The 20,728-nt window shown below is 35.2% G+C and overlaps 1 protein-coding gene across 2 annotated transcripts in view; it reads right to left on the bottom strand.

Annotated features, from left to right (window-relative positions):
* The window catches only part of LRRC28 (leucine rich repeat containing 28), a 173,600-nt gene that overhangs the window by 131,289 nt on the left and 21,583 nt on the right, over nucleotides 1-20,728 (bottom strand). For both annotated transcript variants that reach the window (XM_059912595.1, XM_059912594.1), the window contains exons 4-5: nucleotides 9,500-9,537; nucleotides 8,716-8,853 (exon numbers count right to left, since the gene is read on the bottom strand). In XM_059912595.1, coding sequence (XP_059768578.1) covers nucleotides 8,716-8,853; nucleotides 9,500-9,537 — 176 coding nt within the window. The remainder of the gene's footprint in view (nucleotides 1-8,715; nucleotides 8,854-9,499; nucleotides 9,538-20,728) is intronic.

The raw sequence follows: 20,728 nt of genomic DNA, 5'->3' as shown, positions 1-20,728 counted from the left end.
TTCTGTAACAAATAATGTTATAGTTTTGATACTGGAAGTAGGAGAAGGCAACATATAAATGTTTAAATGGCATACAAGTTATATATATAAAAGAATGCAGGTAAGCAATCAGATGAGAAATCAAAGAACATCTAATAGGACTTCCACTTCTAGATATGACAGGGACACTGATACCAGACTTGCCTCCCACCAAAATATAGCAATAAAACTAGTCAAAAATATATGAGGCAACTGCTTTCAAGCAACAAACAGGAAACAAAGGACTCTGATCATTGAAATAAGGTAAACACCCCTTGTGTCCCAAGCTGGACAAGGCTTTCTTGCCCACAACACAGGGAAGTGGAACCCAAGTCTCACAGTGCTAAAGAGACAGAGATCACAGTTTGGGAGGCTGAAGCAGCTGGAAAATGCAAGACAAGGTACCAAAGAGGAAACAGCTGTGAGAGGGTGAAGAGGGGCTTAATAAATAACATATGCGAGATCACAAAAGAAGTTATTGGAGTAGAAGACAGATACACAGATATCATCCAACCTCTAGATAAGGAGGAAAAAAAAAGATTAAAAAAAGAACAAAGCCTCAGTGACCTGTGAAACATTATCAAATGATCTAATGTGTGTAACTGGAGTTCTTGAAAGAAAAAAAAAAATGTGGGGCTGAAAAATATATAAAGAAATAATAACAGGTAACAGGAAACTTCCCAATTTGGGAATCAAGAAAAGCCCTTGCAGGATAAATATAAAAAATCCTACATCATGGTACATCATAGACAAACTGCTAACACCAAAGATAAAGAGAAAAATTTTAATATAGCCATAGAAGAAGACATATATGGGGTAACAATGATACAAATTACAACTGACTTCTCATCAGAAACAATGGGATCAGAAGACAATGGAAAGCTGTCTTTAAAAGTGCTAAAAAAAATTGTCAACCCAGACTCCTATATCCTGAGAAAATATGCTTCAAAGTCAAAGGTGAAATAGACATTTTTGCATTAAGAGAAACTGACATAGTTCAGTAGAACTATGACAGTAGAACTGCACTACAAGAAATATTAAAGAAAGTATCAATACTTTAGGCTGAAGAGAAATGATACCAAATAAAAAAGAGATCTACAAGAAAGAATGAAGAGCACGGGAAATGATAAATATATGGGTAAATACAAAGAATATCTTTTTAAAAAATTATTGTGATTTCCTTTAAAGATAACTGACCATTGCAAAATAAACATTATATTGTAGGGTTCATAACATATATAGATATAAAATACATGATACAATAACACAAACGAAGGAGGGTAAATGGAAGTATACTATTGGAAGGTTCTTTTTTTTAAATATTTATTTATTTATTCATTTATTTTTGGCTGCTTCAGGTCTTAGTTGCGGCACATGGGCTCCTCATTGCAGCACAAAGACTTCTAGTTGTGGCATGCTGGCTCCAGAGCACGTGGGCTCTGTAGTTGTGGCACGCGGGCTCCAGAGCGTGTGAGCTCTACAGTTGCAGCACGTGGGCTCTCTAGTTGTGGCATGCAGGCTCCGTAGCCCTACGGCATGTGGGATCTTAGTTCCCCGACCAGGGATCAAACCCGCATCCCCCACACTGGAAAGTGGATTCTTAACCATTGGACGACTAGGGAAGGCCCTGGAAGGTTCTTAAAATTTATATTAAGTGGTACAGTATCGTAAGTAAGCTGTAATAAGTTAAGGGTGCATATTGTAAACTGTAAAGAAAAACCAGTAGAGGAAATAAAATGGAACACTAAAACATACTCAAGTAATCCAAAAGAAGACAGAAAGTAGGTAGAGAAAGAAAGGTAGAGAGGAACAAAAACCAAATTGTGGTAGCCTGTGAGGGAGGAGAACTTAATGCCAATAGGAAAATAAAAAGTCAAAAGAGTTGTCACTTACACCCTAACCATGAGAAGAAGTTGGATAAGCTACATAATTATAGTTTCTAAAATTTTTCAGAGACTGAGGACACCCAGAAACCAAAATCAACTCCAAAAAGTGATAAGCCCATTTTAAAACAGAAGAGATTTCCAGTTGCTATCACCCTTGACTGTAATGGGAAGACAAGGAATCTGCCACAGACAAGCACTAAAAAGAAACCAGTCTAACTTTGAAGGGCTATGTGTGGACTGGCATACCAGCATAGAATCCAGAGCAGCCCCAGACACAGAGAGAGGCTGTATGAACTACCTGGCCCCCCTTCACACTAACTCTTTTCCACTAGTTTTCACCAAAAATGGGGGCAAGGGAAGAGAGCTGAGATCATCTCCCCAAAGTCCTCTAGGCCTTGAGCTAAGGAAGACTTGAGGAATGGAAGATAACAGGAAAGCCAAGAGAAACTTTGCAGAGGCAAGACCCACCTTCAGAGTACAGGGCAGCCATACACAGGTCAACGATGGGGCAGCAGGGCTAAAAGAGCTCTCAAGGCACAGAAAGCAAGGGGCAGAACTAGAGAGCAAAGAGAATTCTTCAGCAACCTAAATCCGGCCACTGGTCTGTAAAGCAGGGAGATACCGCCTACAATTCAAAAAGAAGATTTGGAATAGTCCACGAATACATTAGAAGGTGCTCAATACCATTAGTCAAGAGGGAAAGACAAATTCAATTAAACACAAATTAAAACAATGTAATGTAACTTCACATCCATTACTACAGCTAAAATAAACAAACAAAGCCAAAAACAGACAACACCAAATACTAGCAAACATGCAGAGTAACTAGAACTCTCATATATTTCTGTGAGAAGTGTAAAATGGTATAACTATTTTTAAAACTGCTGGGCAATTTCTTATAAAGTTAAGCATATACCTATATTATGAATCACATTTCTACTAATAGGTATTTACCCAAGAGAAATAAAAACATATATCCATAAAAAGTCTTATACAAGAATGTTTGGGGCTTCCCTGGTGGCGCAGTGGTTGAGAATCTGCCTGCCAATGCAGGGGACACGGGTTCGAGCCCTGGTCTGGGAAGATCCCACATGCCGCAGAGCAGCTGGGCCCGTGAGCCACAATTACTGAGCCTGCGCGTCTGGAGCCTGTGCTCCCCAACAGGAGAGGCCGCGATAGTGAGAGGCCCGCGCACCGCGATGAAGAGTGGCTCCCGCTTGCCGCAACTGGAGAAAGCCCTCACACAGAAACGAAGACCCAACACAGCCATAAATAAATAAATAAATAAATAAAAATTTTAAAAAAAAAGCAAAAAAAAAAGGCCTCTCCCGACGACCCCACAAAAAAAAAAAGAATGTTTATATTAGTTTTATTGATAATAGCCCAAAGCTAGAAAAAACTGACATGTCCATTAAGAGGAAAGTAAATTATAAATTGTATGTTTATACAATGGAATTCTACTCTGCAATAAAACAGGATGAACTACGGACACATGCAACAGCATGGATGCATCTCGAAACCATTATTTTGAGTGAAAGAAGTCAAACAGAGAACATACTATATGTTCCCATTTATATTATTTTCAACAACAGACAAAATTAATCTATGGTAAGAGAAATCAGAATAGGGTTTGCCTATAGCAAAAAGATTGACTGGAAGTGGCATAAGAGAACATTCTGGGTTAATGGAAATGTTCTGTATCTCAAATAAGATGTTGGTTACATGGGTATACACATTTATCAAAACTCACAATTGTACACTTGAGCATTTCACTGTATGTAAATTTTACCCCAATTAAAAAATAAACAACTTTAAGAGAGGACAAAAATATGAAGAACAAAAGTTAAAAGAAAAATAATACAAGAGAGGAGAAAGCCATGATAATTGTTAAAGTTAGGTATTGGGTATATGGGGGCTTACTATTCTATTCTGTCTACTTTTGATTGTGCTTAAAATTTACCACAATAAAAAGTTTTTTTAAAAGGCAACTGAATAATAGTGTATTGTGTATTTGAAGTTTGCTAAGAGAGTAGATCTCAAGTGTTCTCACCACACACCCACACAAAAGGTAACTTTGGGAGGTGACAAATATGTTAATTAGTTCGATTGTAGTAATCATTTCACAATATATACATATGTCAAAACATCACACTGTATACTTTAAATATGTACAATTTTTACTTGTGAAAAATGAACAAAAATTAAAAATAAATTTTTAAATATCACAGTAAAAAAAGCCAAAATATTCATTTAACCTTTTCCATATGGTATTTAAAATATAAACCCACAACACTCATTGCCAAATAATATACAAAGTTATTGAAAAAAAGGGAGGAGGGACTGGATCTGCTCATAAAAATAGTGCTTCAGGTTCCAAAGTTCTTACACCATAGACTATGATTTCAATAACATTAGCCAGAAGATTTTTTTGTGGGGGAGGTAATTTGGAACCAAGTTAAACCCAAACTATTAAATTAGTCTTATCTTTCAGGTTGGGGTCTATGGACCAAGTCTGGAAGATTTTGAAAGCAGATATACCAAGCACCTCTCTTCATCCATGGTGCATGATGTCTGTGAGAACTTGTCAGAGTTCCACACATATCACCTAGGTGGACCACTTCAGTGTTTTCTGGCCATTGCTCCACTACCAGTATCCATATCGCTGTGGCTGAGGACTTTTCTGAAACTGCAGAAGGCTGCTGCTCTGTCCATGTGTGTACATGTGCAGCATGCCAGAAGTAACAGAGAATTAACACCCACCCTCCCACCCAATCAGCTCTCAACCATAATTTTTGGAAGTTGATGTTGAAGTACTGTAGCTCTTTCAGCACTTTAGTGGGATGATTCTGAGGGATATGTTTCACACAGAATTAAGCTCTAGTTGCCCACTGTGGTGGCTGGTGTAGGAGTTCAGAGTATGCCACCCCAAAATATGCCATCCTGGTGTACTGATTATTTTAAGTTAAAGGCACTGAAAAACAGCAGATGCAAGAAGAGCACTCTAAGCTTCCTTCTTCTTCCTGAAAGCAGGAGATAAAATTCCCATGCAAAAGGTGTAACCCCCATACCAGGAGGAAGGAAGACATTCTTATGACCAGAGACAGGGAGGTGAGGCCAAACGACAAACAAACCTTGTTAAACCAAACCTTATCTTCCTAGTCACTTTTCTACAAATAACTGCCCTTGCTCAAACTCCTTTGTCTTGTCACATTTTCACAATTTACTACTCATTGTCCAACCTAGTATATATGTGTTTGGTTCTAACTACACTTCTTTGGGTCTTCATTTTTCTTATGAAGGCTCCTGTGTACATGTAAAAATTACTAAATAAAATCTGTATACTTTTCTCCTGTTAATCTGTCTTATGTCAGTTTCTCAGGCCCAGCTACGGGGCCAAAGAGGGCAGTACACTTTCCCTATACCGACTTACCAACATACTCTTTATAGCCTGTCTTCACATTTCTATACCCATCATCACCCCACGCCAATGATCTCTGTACCTCCTCCAAAATTACTTGAGTTCAGGTAAGTAAGTAAGTAAGTAAGTAAGTAAATAAATAAATAAATAAATAAATAAATAAAATAAAATAGAAAGGGTACAAAGCATACTACAAAAAGGAAAAAACAGATGACAGAATGAACCACTTCACAGACATACTACTGATCATGCTGTTGCTAACCCTGGACTTCCTACTATTAATAAGAGCTTTTGCAATTTCAAAGCATAACAGTTAAGTAAATAGGAGAGTTCAATATACAATTAATCCTATACCCCAGACAGGCTGTTTTACGTCTTTGGGGCAGCTATGTTACATGGAGCTCTTTTGTTAACAATCCACAGAAGCCAGCTAGAGTTAGCTTAAGCGCAAAGTCTATGGGCCTTAGGAACAGAATCAGTGATTGGGAAATTAAAGAAAACTTAGGAAGTCTCTGCCTCCATCTTCTTTCTAGTTATCTACTTCATCTTTCTCTCCTTGTTTCCCAGTCCGCATGGCTACTACCAGACCTCACAAGATTACACAGTATTGTATAGAAGCCCAGAGAGAAAGAGAGCCTGATTTTCTTTCTCAGCCTCCGCTGTTCTCTCTTGTTCTCTTTCCTTCTCCCACACCACCTCTTTCAAAATGCCCAGGGAGAGAAATGGTCCTGCTTGGGTCAGGTACCTACACCAGGACCAATCAACTGTGGAGAGAAAGCAATGTCACAAGGTAGAAAAATGGCAGTACTCTGCAATCCAATAGAATGGGGGAAAGGGACATTCCCAAAGAATGGGTATTGGCAAACAACCCAAGAGAATCAACTATATGAGTCATGGATCTGTTTGAGAAACTGATAAAAACATTGGACCTTCTTCACAGCAATATGTACACACTCACAAACACCAAACTGTCCATACAATTTGAGGGCATTCATGAAGCCCCTGTAATCCATTCTCAGATCCTAATTTTAAAACTCTCTATTATCCATTTAGATATTTTAAATGCTTAAAATTTTTTAAATACTGCTCTTAAATTTTCAAATTTTAAATACTGAATGTGAAATTACATTCAACGGTTTTTCAACCACAAAAAAATACACATAATAAAATATTAAGTCTTTCACAGGAATATAACACGTAAGAAGTCTATACTAATAACATGGACTAGGTAGAAGAGGCTAACAATCAGATATCAATTGGAGTCTACCATCATCAAATGGACACTATATGGAGGTCCCTCACATTTTTTACTGCAGTTAAAATAACTTTTCCATAGTATGTCCCCAAAGACGGTCAAACACCTGGGGGATGTGTACCTAGCCCCTCTCCCATTCAAATCATAACACTTGAAATTACCTCATAAAGAGATACATAAAGTGATTCAAAAAATTAGTAAGATCTAGTGCATTGCTACTTATGATGGCCTAGAAAAAAAGTCTATACATAGTTTAATCAAAAGTTTCTACTCAAAATACACAGTTATTACTGTATGCAATTTTCTCAAAACAAGCAAAACCAAACATAAACAACAGAAATAAGCTAGGGAAATAAAATCAGAAGTAAATGCCTCAAATCTATTATGAAACAGGTGAGACATAAATTTAAAATCATATTAAAGTAGTCAGGAAACCTATACCCTCCACTGGTTACTAGGAAGCAGTCAATGACATTAGTAGTATATCCTTAACCTCTGAGAGTATATAATGGAAGGAAATGGCCACATTTTACCACAAAATGTTCTTACATTACAGGAAAAGACAGAAAAATAGAAAACAAAGAACAATGTTTTAACAGAGAGTTGTGTTACTCAGACGTTCTTTAAATGTATAGAAAAAGGGGCTTATGAATACAGTACTATACCTATGCATTTTGATTCTACAACATAACTTGTATAAACTTCATATATGAAAATACTATGAAAATCTAAAATATTCAGTATTATATCCATGTGTTTTGACTCTATAATGTATCTTGTGTAAGTTTCATATATGAAAATACCCTGAAAATCTAAAGTATTATCTTTGCTGATATATTTTCTAGACAGTCTCTGAAAGAGAATCTAATTTCCTAAGTATGTGAATACATAAACTTGATGAAAGCTAGAATGATGAAACACCACTGAGTCTGATTACATACAATAAAATTTAAAGATCATATTCCCACACCATACTGAAAATTTTTGTATTAAGTAGAGTTGGAAAAAGGAAGACTCTCATTATATGTGGTTAAAAAATATTTTTTTAAGCAGAGTCAACTGCTATACTAATTATCATTTTTGTATACAATATTGAACCTATATATGAAAGTCAGCACATAAAGTCTAAAAATTAATCAGCTACTGTGTTTCATTTAGAAATTTCTGTACTTGAAAAACTTTGGAGAAAGTATTTTTTAAATTATAAATTCATTCATGGATTTAACATGAATAGTTTTTAACAGTTTCACATGTCCCTGAAGTTCTATGACAGGTAGTAATTTGTAATTTTGGTTGAGTCACACATTTCACTCGGATACACTAAAAGACTAGTCGGTATTCCTGAGTTACTGGGTAGAAATAATCCCAGCCAATGTGAATGACATCTGTATTTTTTTTGCTCATTTTTGAATGCAGAGTAACTCTTATGTAATACCTGAAGCACAAGTTTTTTTTTAAATCATACTTCACTTTTTAAAAAAATATGCGACATGACACAGGACAGAGGAATCTGCAAATGTGTGGGTTCACAAAGGAAGGTCTCTGAATACCCCTTGTAAGAAAGTCAAAGGGTTTAATGGTAGCTCAGGAGAATGCAGGATTTTGGTACTATCAATAGGTACATCATAACCTAATAGGATGAACAGAAGGCAGAACTGACAATTAATTCTAGGACTCAAACTTAAATTCTGCTACTAAATTCTAGTATGATTTCACATTAACTCCAAGTTAATGTACATCATTTACCTCACTAGAGAATGAGAGAAAACACTGTATGTATCTGCTTTTTGGACACTAAAATGCAAAGTTCATATAAATTCTCCTATGTGAAATTCAGAACTGAAGTAGCTTTTGGTACAAATATTTCACCAGGACAGTGATTTGAAGAAGCATTGATTCCAATGCACAACTGTAGTAATTGTAGCTGAAAAACATAAATGCCACCTTCTCATGTTTGCATCAAGGAAAAGACTCTGAGTCATATTTCATCCACATTCCTTAGTGTCATCCTCAAACAAGTAGACAATCAAATACTTACAAATATATCCAAAGCCCACTGCCTAGACACAAAGTAAGAAATATTAATAAAAATAGACTTGTAATATACAAGAAGCTCGTGTGCTACAGACTATGATTACCTGGAGGTAGGAATTGCAGTTGGTTATTAGCTAATCGAAGATGACGTAAAGCTCTCAGACGACCAATTTCTGGGCAAACAATTTCTAAGGCATTGTCACTAAGATCCAAACACTGTAGTTTTACAAGGGACCCAATGGCTTCGAAGAGAAAAGAAGGGTAAAAGCAAGATTAATTTGACCCAAGTGTTTTAAGACCAAACTTTAATACAAGTACTCCAAGTTTAAATATTTTAATACTTAATATCCCTGTCTCCACGGCTGACATAATAGTAAAAACATATATCAAACTAAAATTTTTTAAAGTTTTTATTGGAGTATAGTATCAAACTAAATTTTATGAAGTGATAACACTTCTACCTTAAAAAGAGCACGAATAAAAATGTTAAAACAATGTAAAAATTACTTGAATAAATAATTCATGAAATGATATATAAAGTCTTTTTTATCTAACCAAAATGCTTAACTGGATTTATTAAACTTAAAAGTTATCATTTTATTATTTACCCAATGACAGTTTATCTGATAATAAATTTTTACCTAACCATTATAACCATTTTAGACTTCTTAAATTTAATTAAATCGTAACAGTTAACTGGATTACTAATTAGAGGAAAAAAAGCTTTGAAACTAATAAAGATGCTCTATAATTAAAATTCCCTAATTTTCCAACCAAAATTGGTTTAAAGAGACAATCTGTTCTATTATAAACTATAATAGCACTATACTATCTGTTCTACTATTTAAACTATAGCACCTCCTAACTAAAAACTGGAAGTGCACTTACCTTCCGGAACCACAACTATGTTATTTGAGTGAAGATACCTAGAGGAAAAGAAGGGAAAAAACAGCTGTTATCATTCAGTACTTCTGTTAGATAATCACTCTGTAAAATGCTCACTTAGAGATTTATCAAATATAAAGGGACCAGATTTTCTTTCATACCCTACTCTAAATGTGTAACACAAAATATATGGTCATCACAGATAATTAATAATACTTTGAGAATAATATTGTATGCTAGAATTGCAAATATTAAAACTATTTGCTAATTTAGTTGCTATCTTAAAATTAAAACATACACAGTATTTTTTTCAACCTCATAAAACAAATTACTAGTTTCTCTAGTTCATTTTAAATTATTCAGGTTTTCAAAAAAACCATCTATTGTGTAAAGAAAAGTCAACATCTATTGTGTAAAAGAAAATGCAACTTTTAGTTTTTAAAGGATAACTTCACAAAATAATCAAAGATATTTCAAGCCAGTATGGAGAACCAAAAATGAAGCAATTAAATACTCATCATTTACGATATCTGTAGAAATATTCAACTGTCAAGGTACAGAATATATTTCACAGCAAGAGGAATTTTGTAAATAAGAAATCAAATTCTTTTCTTAGAAAAAAAAAAAAGTCTACCCGGCTGACAAGTCCAGGCAAGTCTAAGTAAATAACATTCCCCACTGAAATATCTTTAGCACTCTCTGGTGGAGACTTCATGCAATGGTCGGCAGCCAACTATTCAGAGCAAAACAACAGTGACCAATGAAAATCACATAATAATAATTTTAAAAATAAATTTAGATCATTGATTTTGAGACCAGAGAACTAGATTTTGATAAACTATTTTCAAACCTGTTGTCTTATTTATTATACCTCATAATCACTCTTCATATAGTATATTTTAAATAGAATTTAAAATTTTTCTTCTATATATTTTAGCCTAGTATCAAATGTTAAAATGTCAATGACACAGAATAAGAAAGATACAAAATTAATAAATTTAAGAAGATTTTTATATGCTGGATTAAATCAATTTTGTGTAGGTATTAACTTGCTGGGCCTAACACAATTTAAACAATTACACCATTCTATGATTCATTTTATTCCTTGTTTTGTATATACAGAATGATTCCATATTTTACTTTTTTTTAAATGTTTCCATATTTTAAAATCAATATACTTTAAACATTACTTTTAGGAAGAAATATCTAACTACTTTAACAGATTACTCTAAAAATTCTTTATGCTGAAAGACTGTATATAAGTAAGTGTACACACACATTTGCATGTATTACACAAAAGGCAGAGTGCCTAGACACCAAAATAAAGACATAACTGATTTTTCAGTAATCCACAAAATTTTTGCCTCAACTCCAATTCTACCTACAAAAAAGGACCTTAAAATGTCCAAGTCAAAATATGAACTAAAGTACTATTATCATTAAAATCAGAAAGTATATTTTAACATATTAAATTTATCTACATTATAATGAAAAGCAGTAAATGTTAGTTTAGAATGTTCTCAATCCTGACTACACATTAGAATCACCAGTGGTCTTCAAAATATAGATGTCCAAGGGCATCTCAACTCAAGTTGTTCTGATGTGCAGCCGATGAAAAATCATCACTGGTAGAGTAGATCAGAGTAGGTTCTGGAGCCAGACTGCCTGTACCTTAATAGCTATGTACCAGGGGAAAATTACTGTCTTTTTCACTTTCTTAATCTACAGAAGTGGAGGATAATAGAACCAACAACATAGGGATGCTGTGAGGATTAAATGAATTAATAAATGTAAAGCCCTTAGAACGGAGTTCCATGAATGCCACTGTTATAATTATTATTGTTATAAGTCATTTGTAATCAAAGGCTTAGCAATTTTAAGTCACTTCTCTCTACTTAATTTTTGTAATTTCGAAGTAGTTAAAATGTTGGTGTTTTGACGTAACTGGTTTTCATCATGTTATTCTTCTACTCAAATAATGCAGGAACACTCATTCACTGCTGGTGGGAATGCATGACTGTACAGCCACTGTAGAAAATGGTTTGGTAGTTTTTTAATAAAATTAAATATAGATATTTACTTAATAGTAATATGGCAATGTCAGTTTCTTAGTCTTGACAAATGTTCAATGAAATTGTAAGATGTAAGGAGACGTAAATTGTAAGGAGAAACCTGGGCATACTGGAACTCTGTACTTACTATCTTTACAACTTTTCTGTAAATAAAAATTGCTCCAAAATTTAAAAAAAATTTTTTTATTAAAGGAACAGGACTTATACTTCCAGCCATGACGAAATAATAAGGACCAGATTTACCTAATTGCTATAAGCAACAAGAAAACCAGATGGAATATATGAAACAATTATTTTCAAATACTGACAAGAAGCAACTAGTACTATGTTCCCTGACAGAGAAGAAACAAGTGAGGTGAGCCACACAATGTCCACAGATTTATGCCTGGAGGCAAATTGTGTACTGTGGTACAAAAATGGGATCCCAAACAAAGAATGGAAGTCTCACTGAGTTATGAAGAAACATATCAGAGTTCAGGGAACCTGAGGCAGCTGGAAGTTGTGGGTACAGTTCTGGAGGAGAGGGCACTACTGAAAAAAAAACTTCAAGGGATCCTTTGACTCTTAGCTGAATTCTAAAATGCACTCCAGTCAAAAAGTAACTGAAAACCTATCAGCTGAACAGTCCACAGAGCTCATACAGGGCTAGAAAGCATTCAAGCTCTGAGCAGTAAGTGTACCAAATCCTTGTTGATCACTTGGTGCATTTAAATGAGATTCTAGAAAGGTCCTGTGTGGGTAATAGGGCTAAACTATCCCTTTAGTAGAAGTACTCTAGACCTGTCCTAACAAGCATAAAGACAGGCCATGAAAGGATCAAACTAAATTGCAAATAACTGCAGGCCAGAACAAAGCACCACAAAAAGGAAGACAACAAAGTGTAGACACAATAAAGTATTCATAAGGCCCAGCATCTAATCAAAAAGTGCTAAGAATTAGGAAAATGTGACCAATATCCAGGATAAAAAACAGTTAATACAAACCGAACCAGTATGACACAAATGATGGAATTAGCAAATAAGAACTTTAAAACAAAACAACTATAATAACTATATTCGGGTATTCAAAGAAAAATATAAACATTGTGAGAGAAATGTTAACATATAAAGAAGACCCAAATAGAGCTTCTAGAGATCAAATATACAACAAACTAAGTGAAAATGTCACTAGGTTGGATTAACAGCTTATTAGATACTGAAGAAGAAAATACTACCAACCCTGAAGACAGAGAAATATAATTTGTCCTAACTGAAGTACATTTAAAAAAAAAAAAAAAAAAAGAACAGAACTGAACAGTGTGTCAGTGATTATGGGACCATATTAAACTAACAAACATGTAAGAGTCCCAGAAGCAGGGACCAGAGATAGGGGTATAGAAATAAATATCTAAAGAAATATGTTTAAAAAATCCAAATTTGATGCAAACTATAAAGACACAAACCCAAGAAGCTCAATGAATGTCAAGGATAAAGAAAAAGAAAACCACAACAAGGTACATCAAAATCAAATCCCTGAAAACCAATAGAAGAATCAGAAATTCTTCAAAGTAGCCCAAGGAAAAAAGACACATTACATACTGAGGAAGAAATATAGGAATGTCAGCAGATGTCTCTTCAGAAAGTATGCAAGCCAGAAGACAATGAACACCGTGAAAATGTTGAAAGGAAAGAAAAAAAGTAACTGGCAACCAAGAACTCTAATTCCAGAAGGCAAAATATACACATTTCAGAACTATGAAGATGAATGTAAAGCAAAAAACTATACAACTTTTAGAGAAAAAAAGCAGGAGAAAATCTTCAGGGCCTAGGACTAGACAAAGTTCTTAAATTTCTTAAAAACATGATACATAAAAGCAAAAATTGATAAAGTAGACCTCATCAAAATGTAAAATTTCTGCTCTACAAAAGAACATGAAAATAGAAGTTATACAGTGGGAGAAAATATTTGTAAACAACCTATACAACCAAGGACTGTTTTCTAGAATATGTAAAGAACTCTTAAAGCTCTTACAACTAAAGAAAAATATCCAAATAGAAAATGAGCAATAGACATGAACAGACATTTCACTGAAGAAAAGATAAAGATCACAAGTACTTGAAAAGATGTTAAATTAATGTTATTAGCCATTAGAGAAATACAAATTAAAACCATAATTAGACAAAACCACACATCTATCTGAATGACAAAAATTAAAAATAATGACCACAAAATAATGCCGGTGAGATGTGGAGAAACTGGAATAATCACACATTGCCAAGGGAGAATGTAAAATGGTACAGCCAACCTGGGAAATTATATGGTAGTTTTTAATGAAACTCCAAATTCAGATCAAAAGTGGCAGAGTAAGGGCCTCCAAAAATTCTTTTTTTGTAAAATCAACAATAATATTGGCAAAAATTATCAGAAGCTACACGTACAGAATTCTGGAAATTAACCAAAGACTTGCAGTAATACAGGGAGGGTTTATGTAAGAAAAATGGCAAAAATCTCAGTAAGAAGACTAAGCTGTGAACTTTGGGGTATTTTTACTTGCCCCAGTTCTATACCCTACTCTCCACCTCTGCAGAAGCCTGGAAAATCACTTTGCTTTTCACTTCAATTGCAGTAGCCTGGCTAGTACCTAAAGGGGCAGAACCAAGTTGGAGTTCATTTCCAGAGAACTGTCATTTGACTGTCTCATGGATCTCTGAAAGACCCCATTTGCAAGGCTGTTTTTAACTTGATCTGACTAGAAGCTTGCCCAGTACAAAAACCCTTTCCCCAGTTGAGATAAATTACAGGCAATTGTTTAACTTCGCTGGTGCCTGAGGCACTAGATAACAGCTGGAGCAAACAATAGACAACCAAAAACCGTAAATGAAAAAGTTGGGGAAGGAGACTTCCGGAGGAACTCTGAAAAACTCTGGCATATTTCTAGAAATCTAGAAGGTCACATGCATGCCCAGAGCTGCACATATGCTCAGGAAAGACCTGAGAAGACCCTAAGCTCTCACCTCTGCTGGACTTGAAGCTCTACATAAGAAGTGAAGTCTAAGGCAAAGTTGTCAATTGCCTAGCTGAGAGGGGAAAGCATGCCACAATACATATACAGAGACCCTCAGCAAGGACTGGGAGACTTAGCGGATTCAGGTAGGTAAGGAAATCTCTGCTTAATCATTAGCTGACCACTAAGGTAACTGAGCACAAGAACAACACAAAGATGTCTCGTCTCATCACTTCTATTCAACATTCTATGTTCTAGCCAGGGCAACTAAGCAAGAAAAAGAAATAAAAGGCATACAGATCAGAAAAGAAGAAATACAGCTCTTTACTGGTAGATGACTTGATCTTATATATAGAAAATCCCAAGGAATTCAACAACAAAAAATAGCTAATAAATGAGTTTGGCAAGGTTGGAGGATATAATCAATATATAAAAATCAATTGTATTTTTATATACTAGGCACTGAACAATTCTAAAGTGAAATTAAGAATATAGTTCTATGTAAAATAGCATCAGAAAGAATAAATCTAACAGAAGAAATTCAGTATTTTTACACTGAAAAGTGCTCAATGTTCAAATTTTAAAACTGTTGAAGGAAACTGAATACCTAAATAAACAGAAAGATATCCCACATTCAAGGATTAGAAGACATAATACTGTTAAGATGGCAATAATCCACAAACTGATCTAAAGATTCAGTGTAGTCGTTATCAACAATCACATTTGGCTTTTTTTTTTTTTGCATGAATTGACAAGTAGATCTTAAAATTCACATGGAAATGCATGGGATTTAGAATAGCTAAAACAATTTTGAAAAATAAGGATAATGTTGGAGGATCCATACTTCTCAATTTCAAAACTTACTACAAAGCTAGAGTAATCAAGTCTGCATGGTACTGGCAAAAAGATAAGACATACAGATCAATGGAACAGAAGTGAAAATCCAGAAACATGCCCATGTGTCTATGGTCAACTGATTTTTAACAAACATGCCAAGACAATTCAATGGGGAAAGAGTAGGCTTCTCAATAAATGGTGGTGAGATAACTGGATAGCCCATGCAAAAACAGAACACAGACTTCTACATCACATCATATGCAAAAATTAACTCACAATGGATCAAAGACCTAAATGTAAGAGCTAAAATTATACAACTCAAATAAGAAAAGAGGGGTAAATCTTCATGACATTGTATTAGAAAGTTTCTCAGACATGATAACAAAACACAAGCAACCAAATAAAAATTTATCAAGAAAGTGAAAGATAAACCACAGAATAGGAGAAAATATTTGCAAATCATATATATCAGGGGTCCCCAATCCCCGGGCCACAGACCGGTACTAGTCCGTGCCCTATTAGGAACCAGGCCGCACAGCAGGAGGTAAGCGGCAGGCGAGCAAGAGAAGCTTCATCTGCCGCTCCCCACTGCTCCCCATCGCTTGCATTACCACCTGAACCACCTGCCCCCACCCCGTCTGTGGAAAAATTGTCTTCCCCAAAACCAGTCCTTGGTGCCAAAAAGGTTGGGGACTGCTGATATATATGATAAGGGTCTAGTATTCCAAATACATAAAACACTCTTAGATAATAATTTTTAAACAGACAACAGATTTGAATAGATTTCCCCAAAGAAAATATACAAATGGTCAATAAGCACAGGAAAAGACATCATTAGTCATTAGAAAAATACAAATGAAAACTAAAAGATACCAGTTCACACCTATTAGGGAGTTACAAGGAAATGGGGGAGGGGAATGACTATTGATGGGTTTCTTTTGGGGTGATGAAAATGTTCTGGATTAGACAGTGATAATGGCTGCTCAACCTTGTTTATATACCAAAACCACTGAACCATACACTTTAAAAGTGTATGATTAAAATTTTATGGTATGTAAGTTATATCTCAATTTAAAAAATGAAACATGCAATTTCCATGTGACTCAGCAATTACATTCTTAAGCATTTATCTCAAAGAAATGAAAACTTATTCACACACAAAAAACCATGTATATGAATGTTCATAGCAGCTAAAAATTCATAATAGCTAAAAACTGGAAACAACCAATATGTCCTTCAATAAGTGAGTGGATGAACAAACTCCATTACATCCATACTGTGAAATATAACCCAACAACATAAAGGAACTATTGGTACATGCAACAACTTAAATAGATCTCAAGGAAATTATGCTGAATGAAAAAAAAGTCAGTCCTGAAAGGTTATATACTATATGATTTATATAACATAACAAATTAAAATGACAAAATCATAGAGATGGAGAACAGAGTAGTAGTTGCCAGGGTTTGGGGGACAGGGGGAATGTGATTATAAAAGGGTAGAAAAATGATGAAAACTGAATAGTATCAGTGGATTGTAGCAATGTCAATTTCCTGGTGGTGATCTTATACTGTAGTTATACAAGACATGAACACTGGCAGAACCTAAAAGAGTACACAAGGATGTTTACGTATTATTTCTTATGATTACGTGTGACTACCATTATCTCAAAGTAAAAAGTTTAATTTTTTAAAAAGGAGAAATAAAGACTTTTTTCAGGCAAACCAAATCTGAGAGAATATAGGAATTAATATAAAAGACATTTTTTTCTCATTTTTAAATTTCTTTAATTAACAATTTAAATTCAAAATTATAATAGTGTATTTTGCCAGTTATCAATTTTGTCTCTCAGCTCCAAATCTACCTGCTATGCCATATTGGAGCTGGACCCTGTCAAAATTTCTCCTTTGCCAACTGATCTAATGTTAGGCCTAATGTTATCAAAAGAGGGTACTGGAGTGACTCTGCAAGATGAGAGTAGCAGGAAGGCATTTCCCTTCTGTGTCCAGTCCCCTTTCAATTTTGTATTCAGCACAGAGCCAAGGCCCAGTAGCCCTCTTGGACAACCTTAAACCACATTCTCAAAGTGACCATGAAGTCACTTTTGTGGCATCTCAGGCTATTATCCTCAGGCCACACTCTCCCCATCCAACAATGCACTTCTATAAAGAACTTCAGTTGGCCTCAAGCAACTGTCTTCCCACCCTGTGGCCACCTCTGCATTAGCTCTGCCACACTCTCAGGCAATTGCCTCCTCCCCACCAGTCAGACTGCTTCTAATAGATCAGCTCTACATTACCAATACCGTCCTGCAACAGTGAGCTGATATTACAGATCTGCTCTGGCCTAACCAGATGGCAAGGTTCTTCACCACCAGAGCACTGTATGTTTTGTGGCAGCCACATCTTCTTTGAAGAAGTCTAATCTCAGCCTAGGTTTGGGGCTCTCCTAAGTCTTTAGTTCCTTCATTGTCTACTTTCTCTTGGTCCAGATCTACTTTTTTGTACTTACTAATTAATTATGAATACCATGGAGTCCTCTTTTACCTCTTTTAGTAGTTAGTAACATTTTACTAGTTAACAATTCTTTATATTAATTTTCCCTGCTTAAATTAGGGGTATGGTTTCTATCTCCTAACTGGACCCTGACTGATATATACATGGTTTATACATACATAGATCTATCTCTCTCACAACACTCACACACATGTAAAACACAGGACAGTAGCACAAAGGATAGGAGCGATGAACTGAAAGTATTGATCTGAGGTTCTTATATTAAATGTGAAGTAGTATATTATGTGAAGGTAGATTATAATAAGTTAAAGAAACATAATATAAACCTTTCAACATTGAAATGGAGTTAATAAATCAATAATGGTAGTAAAATTTAATCCTAAATAACACAAAAATAATTTAAAAGAAGAAAAGTAAAGAGGGAAAAAATAACAAAGAACAACTGGGACAAATAGAAGACAAATTGTTAAGTTGGTGAACTTAAATTCAATCATATCAGTAATCATATTAAACATAAACAGTCTAAACACTCCAGTTAAATGAGCCAGATTGTTAGACTGATCAAAATCAAAGAACCAACTAATGTTGACTTCAAGAAACCCACTTGAGTTATAAAGGCAGAAACAGATTAAAATAAAAGAATGCAAGTTCTAATTCCAGTACAGCAGAATAAACTCCTATTGGACCAATCCTCTGGCAACTAAAACACTGAACAACACACACAGACAAAATGGACCTAAGGCACTGCAAGAGTAAACAAAAAAACCAATTCTGAAGGAGAGTCAAAACTTATAAGAAAGAGTGGCACTGGGTGAGTCTGGGTTTCATTTAAAAAAAAAAAAAAAAGCATTTAGTCTAAGGAAGGATACAGTTACCACAAAAAAATGGCTAAAATTCCAACAGAAAACTGCAGTCTTGCTAGCCTAAAGGAGGACAGAGTTCAGGGCAACCATGGCCCCTGACAAATAAAGGGAGAATACTAGAAAAAAAAAAAAAAGCCAGGGAGGGGAAACCCCAAATCCTATGTATAAACTTTGCCTAAATCAGTGGCTGACTGCAAAACCATTTACGTGTGGAAGAAACTACAACTAAAGATAAAAGAACCAGACTGAGATTTCAGCTGCCTTCCAAGAGGCTGTTTACTGCTTGAGTCAAACCAGGTAAATTAATCACTGAAATATTGGGCTGGCCGGAAAGTTCGTTCGGGTTTTTCCATACGATATTATGGAAAAACCCAAACGAACTTTCCGGCCAGCCCAATAAAATCATCAACACTCTTTGATGAAATATAACAGATTCCAGTCTCCAAAACATACGTCCTCATTTGTCAGAATATAATCTAAAATTACTCAATATATGAAAACCCAGAAAAATGTCAACAACAACAATGGATAGCAACCTCAAGAAAAGACAGCAACCTCAGGAGACAGTCAAATACTTTTAAAGGGCTCAAAGAAATAAAAACCATCAAGTTAGAATTCAACAGCCATTGTATAGATAATTCAGTGTGGAGTCTTATGGTGCAATCTTCTTCACCTTCATCTTTGTTTCACCTTTTTGCCTGAAGCCCCCAAGAATTTTTCCTTTAGCCTTAAGGTCTGAAAAAACCTTTGAAAAAATTTCACACCCATTACTAACAAAAAAATCTTGAGAAAATCGGAATTAATAGTGTGGTAAGTAGCGCCTAGAATGGTCCCCAATGATCTCTGCTACCTGGCATTCAGGACCTTGTGTAATAGCCTCCCCTTGAGTGTTCATTAGATCTAGTGGCTTCCTTCTAAAGGACAGATATAATAACAGTGACAGGATGCCACTTCCACGATTAGGTCAGAAAGAGACTATGGCTCCTGTCTTGCATACCCTCTCTTGCTCTTCTGCTTGCTCACTCTGATGGAAATCAGCTGCCATGTTGTGAGCGACATAACAGAGGCTAAGCAGCAAGGAACTAAAGGAGTTCTCTGGCCAACAGCCAGCTAGGAACTGAGGCCCTCAGTCCAACGAACTGCAAGAAATTGGTTGAATCCTGCCAACAACCACATGAGTGAACACAGAAGAGGATCTTTCTTCAGTTGAGCTTTCAGGTAAGTCAGCAGCCCTGGGCAACAATCTTGATTAGAAACTTGAAAGAGACACTGAAGCAAAGGCACCCAGCTAAGCCAAGCCCAGATTCTGGACCTTCGGAAAATATCAGAGAATAAGTGTTTATTCTTTTAAGCACCCCTACATTTTAAGCAACTACATTTTGGGTAATCTGTTAAGCAGCAATAGATTACTAACACAGATGGATATTTACTGAACACAAAAGAATTGTGTTAACTGTAAAGCCAGCATCTTTCTTAGTGGGGAAAACCTGGAGGTATTCCCACTAAGGTCAGAAAGATGACAAGGATGCCCACTACCTCAAGTACCATTTCACACTGCTCTGGAGAGGGACTAGCCAATGCAATCAGAATAGAGAAAATAATTAAAGATTTGGAAAAGAAGAAATAACACTGTCTGTATTTTCAGACATGAGAGTATACCTGGAAAACTCTGGAGAATCAATGATAAAACTAACTCAAACAATAAAAGATTTCAGGAAGGAGCAAGATATAAAGTTAACATGCAAAAACCCATAGTGCTCCTATATACAAAAAATAGCCTGTTAGAAGATATAACAGATAAGAAAAATCATTTACACAGCAAAAAAATTAAATATTTAGGAACAAACTATTAGAAATGTTCAAAATCTATATGAAGAAAAATATAAAGCACCTATTAAGGACAAAAAAGTAGACCTAAAAAAATGTTAAGTCATCCTTGTTCTTGGAAATACACACTGAAG

The sequence above is a fragment of the Balaenoptera ricei genome, chromosome 2, assembly GCF_028023285.1.
Source record: "Balaenoptera ricei isolate mBalRic1 chromosome 2, mBalRic1.hap2, whole genome shotgun sequence".
In the NCBI taxonomy this organism is placed as follows: domain Eukaryota; kingdom Metazoa; phylum Chordata; class Mammalia; order Artiodactyla; family Balaenopteridae; genus Balaenoptera; species Balaenoptera ricei.
Note: the sequence above shows the minus strand (reverse complement) of the source record. Positions and strands in the feature narration are given on the sequence as shown.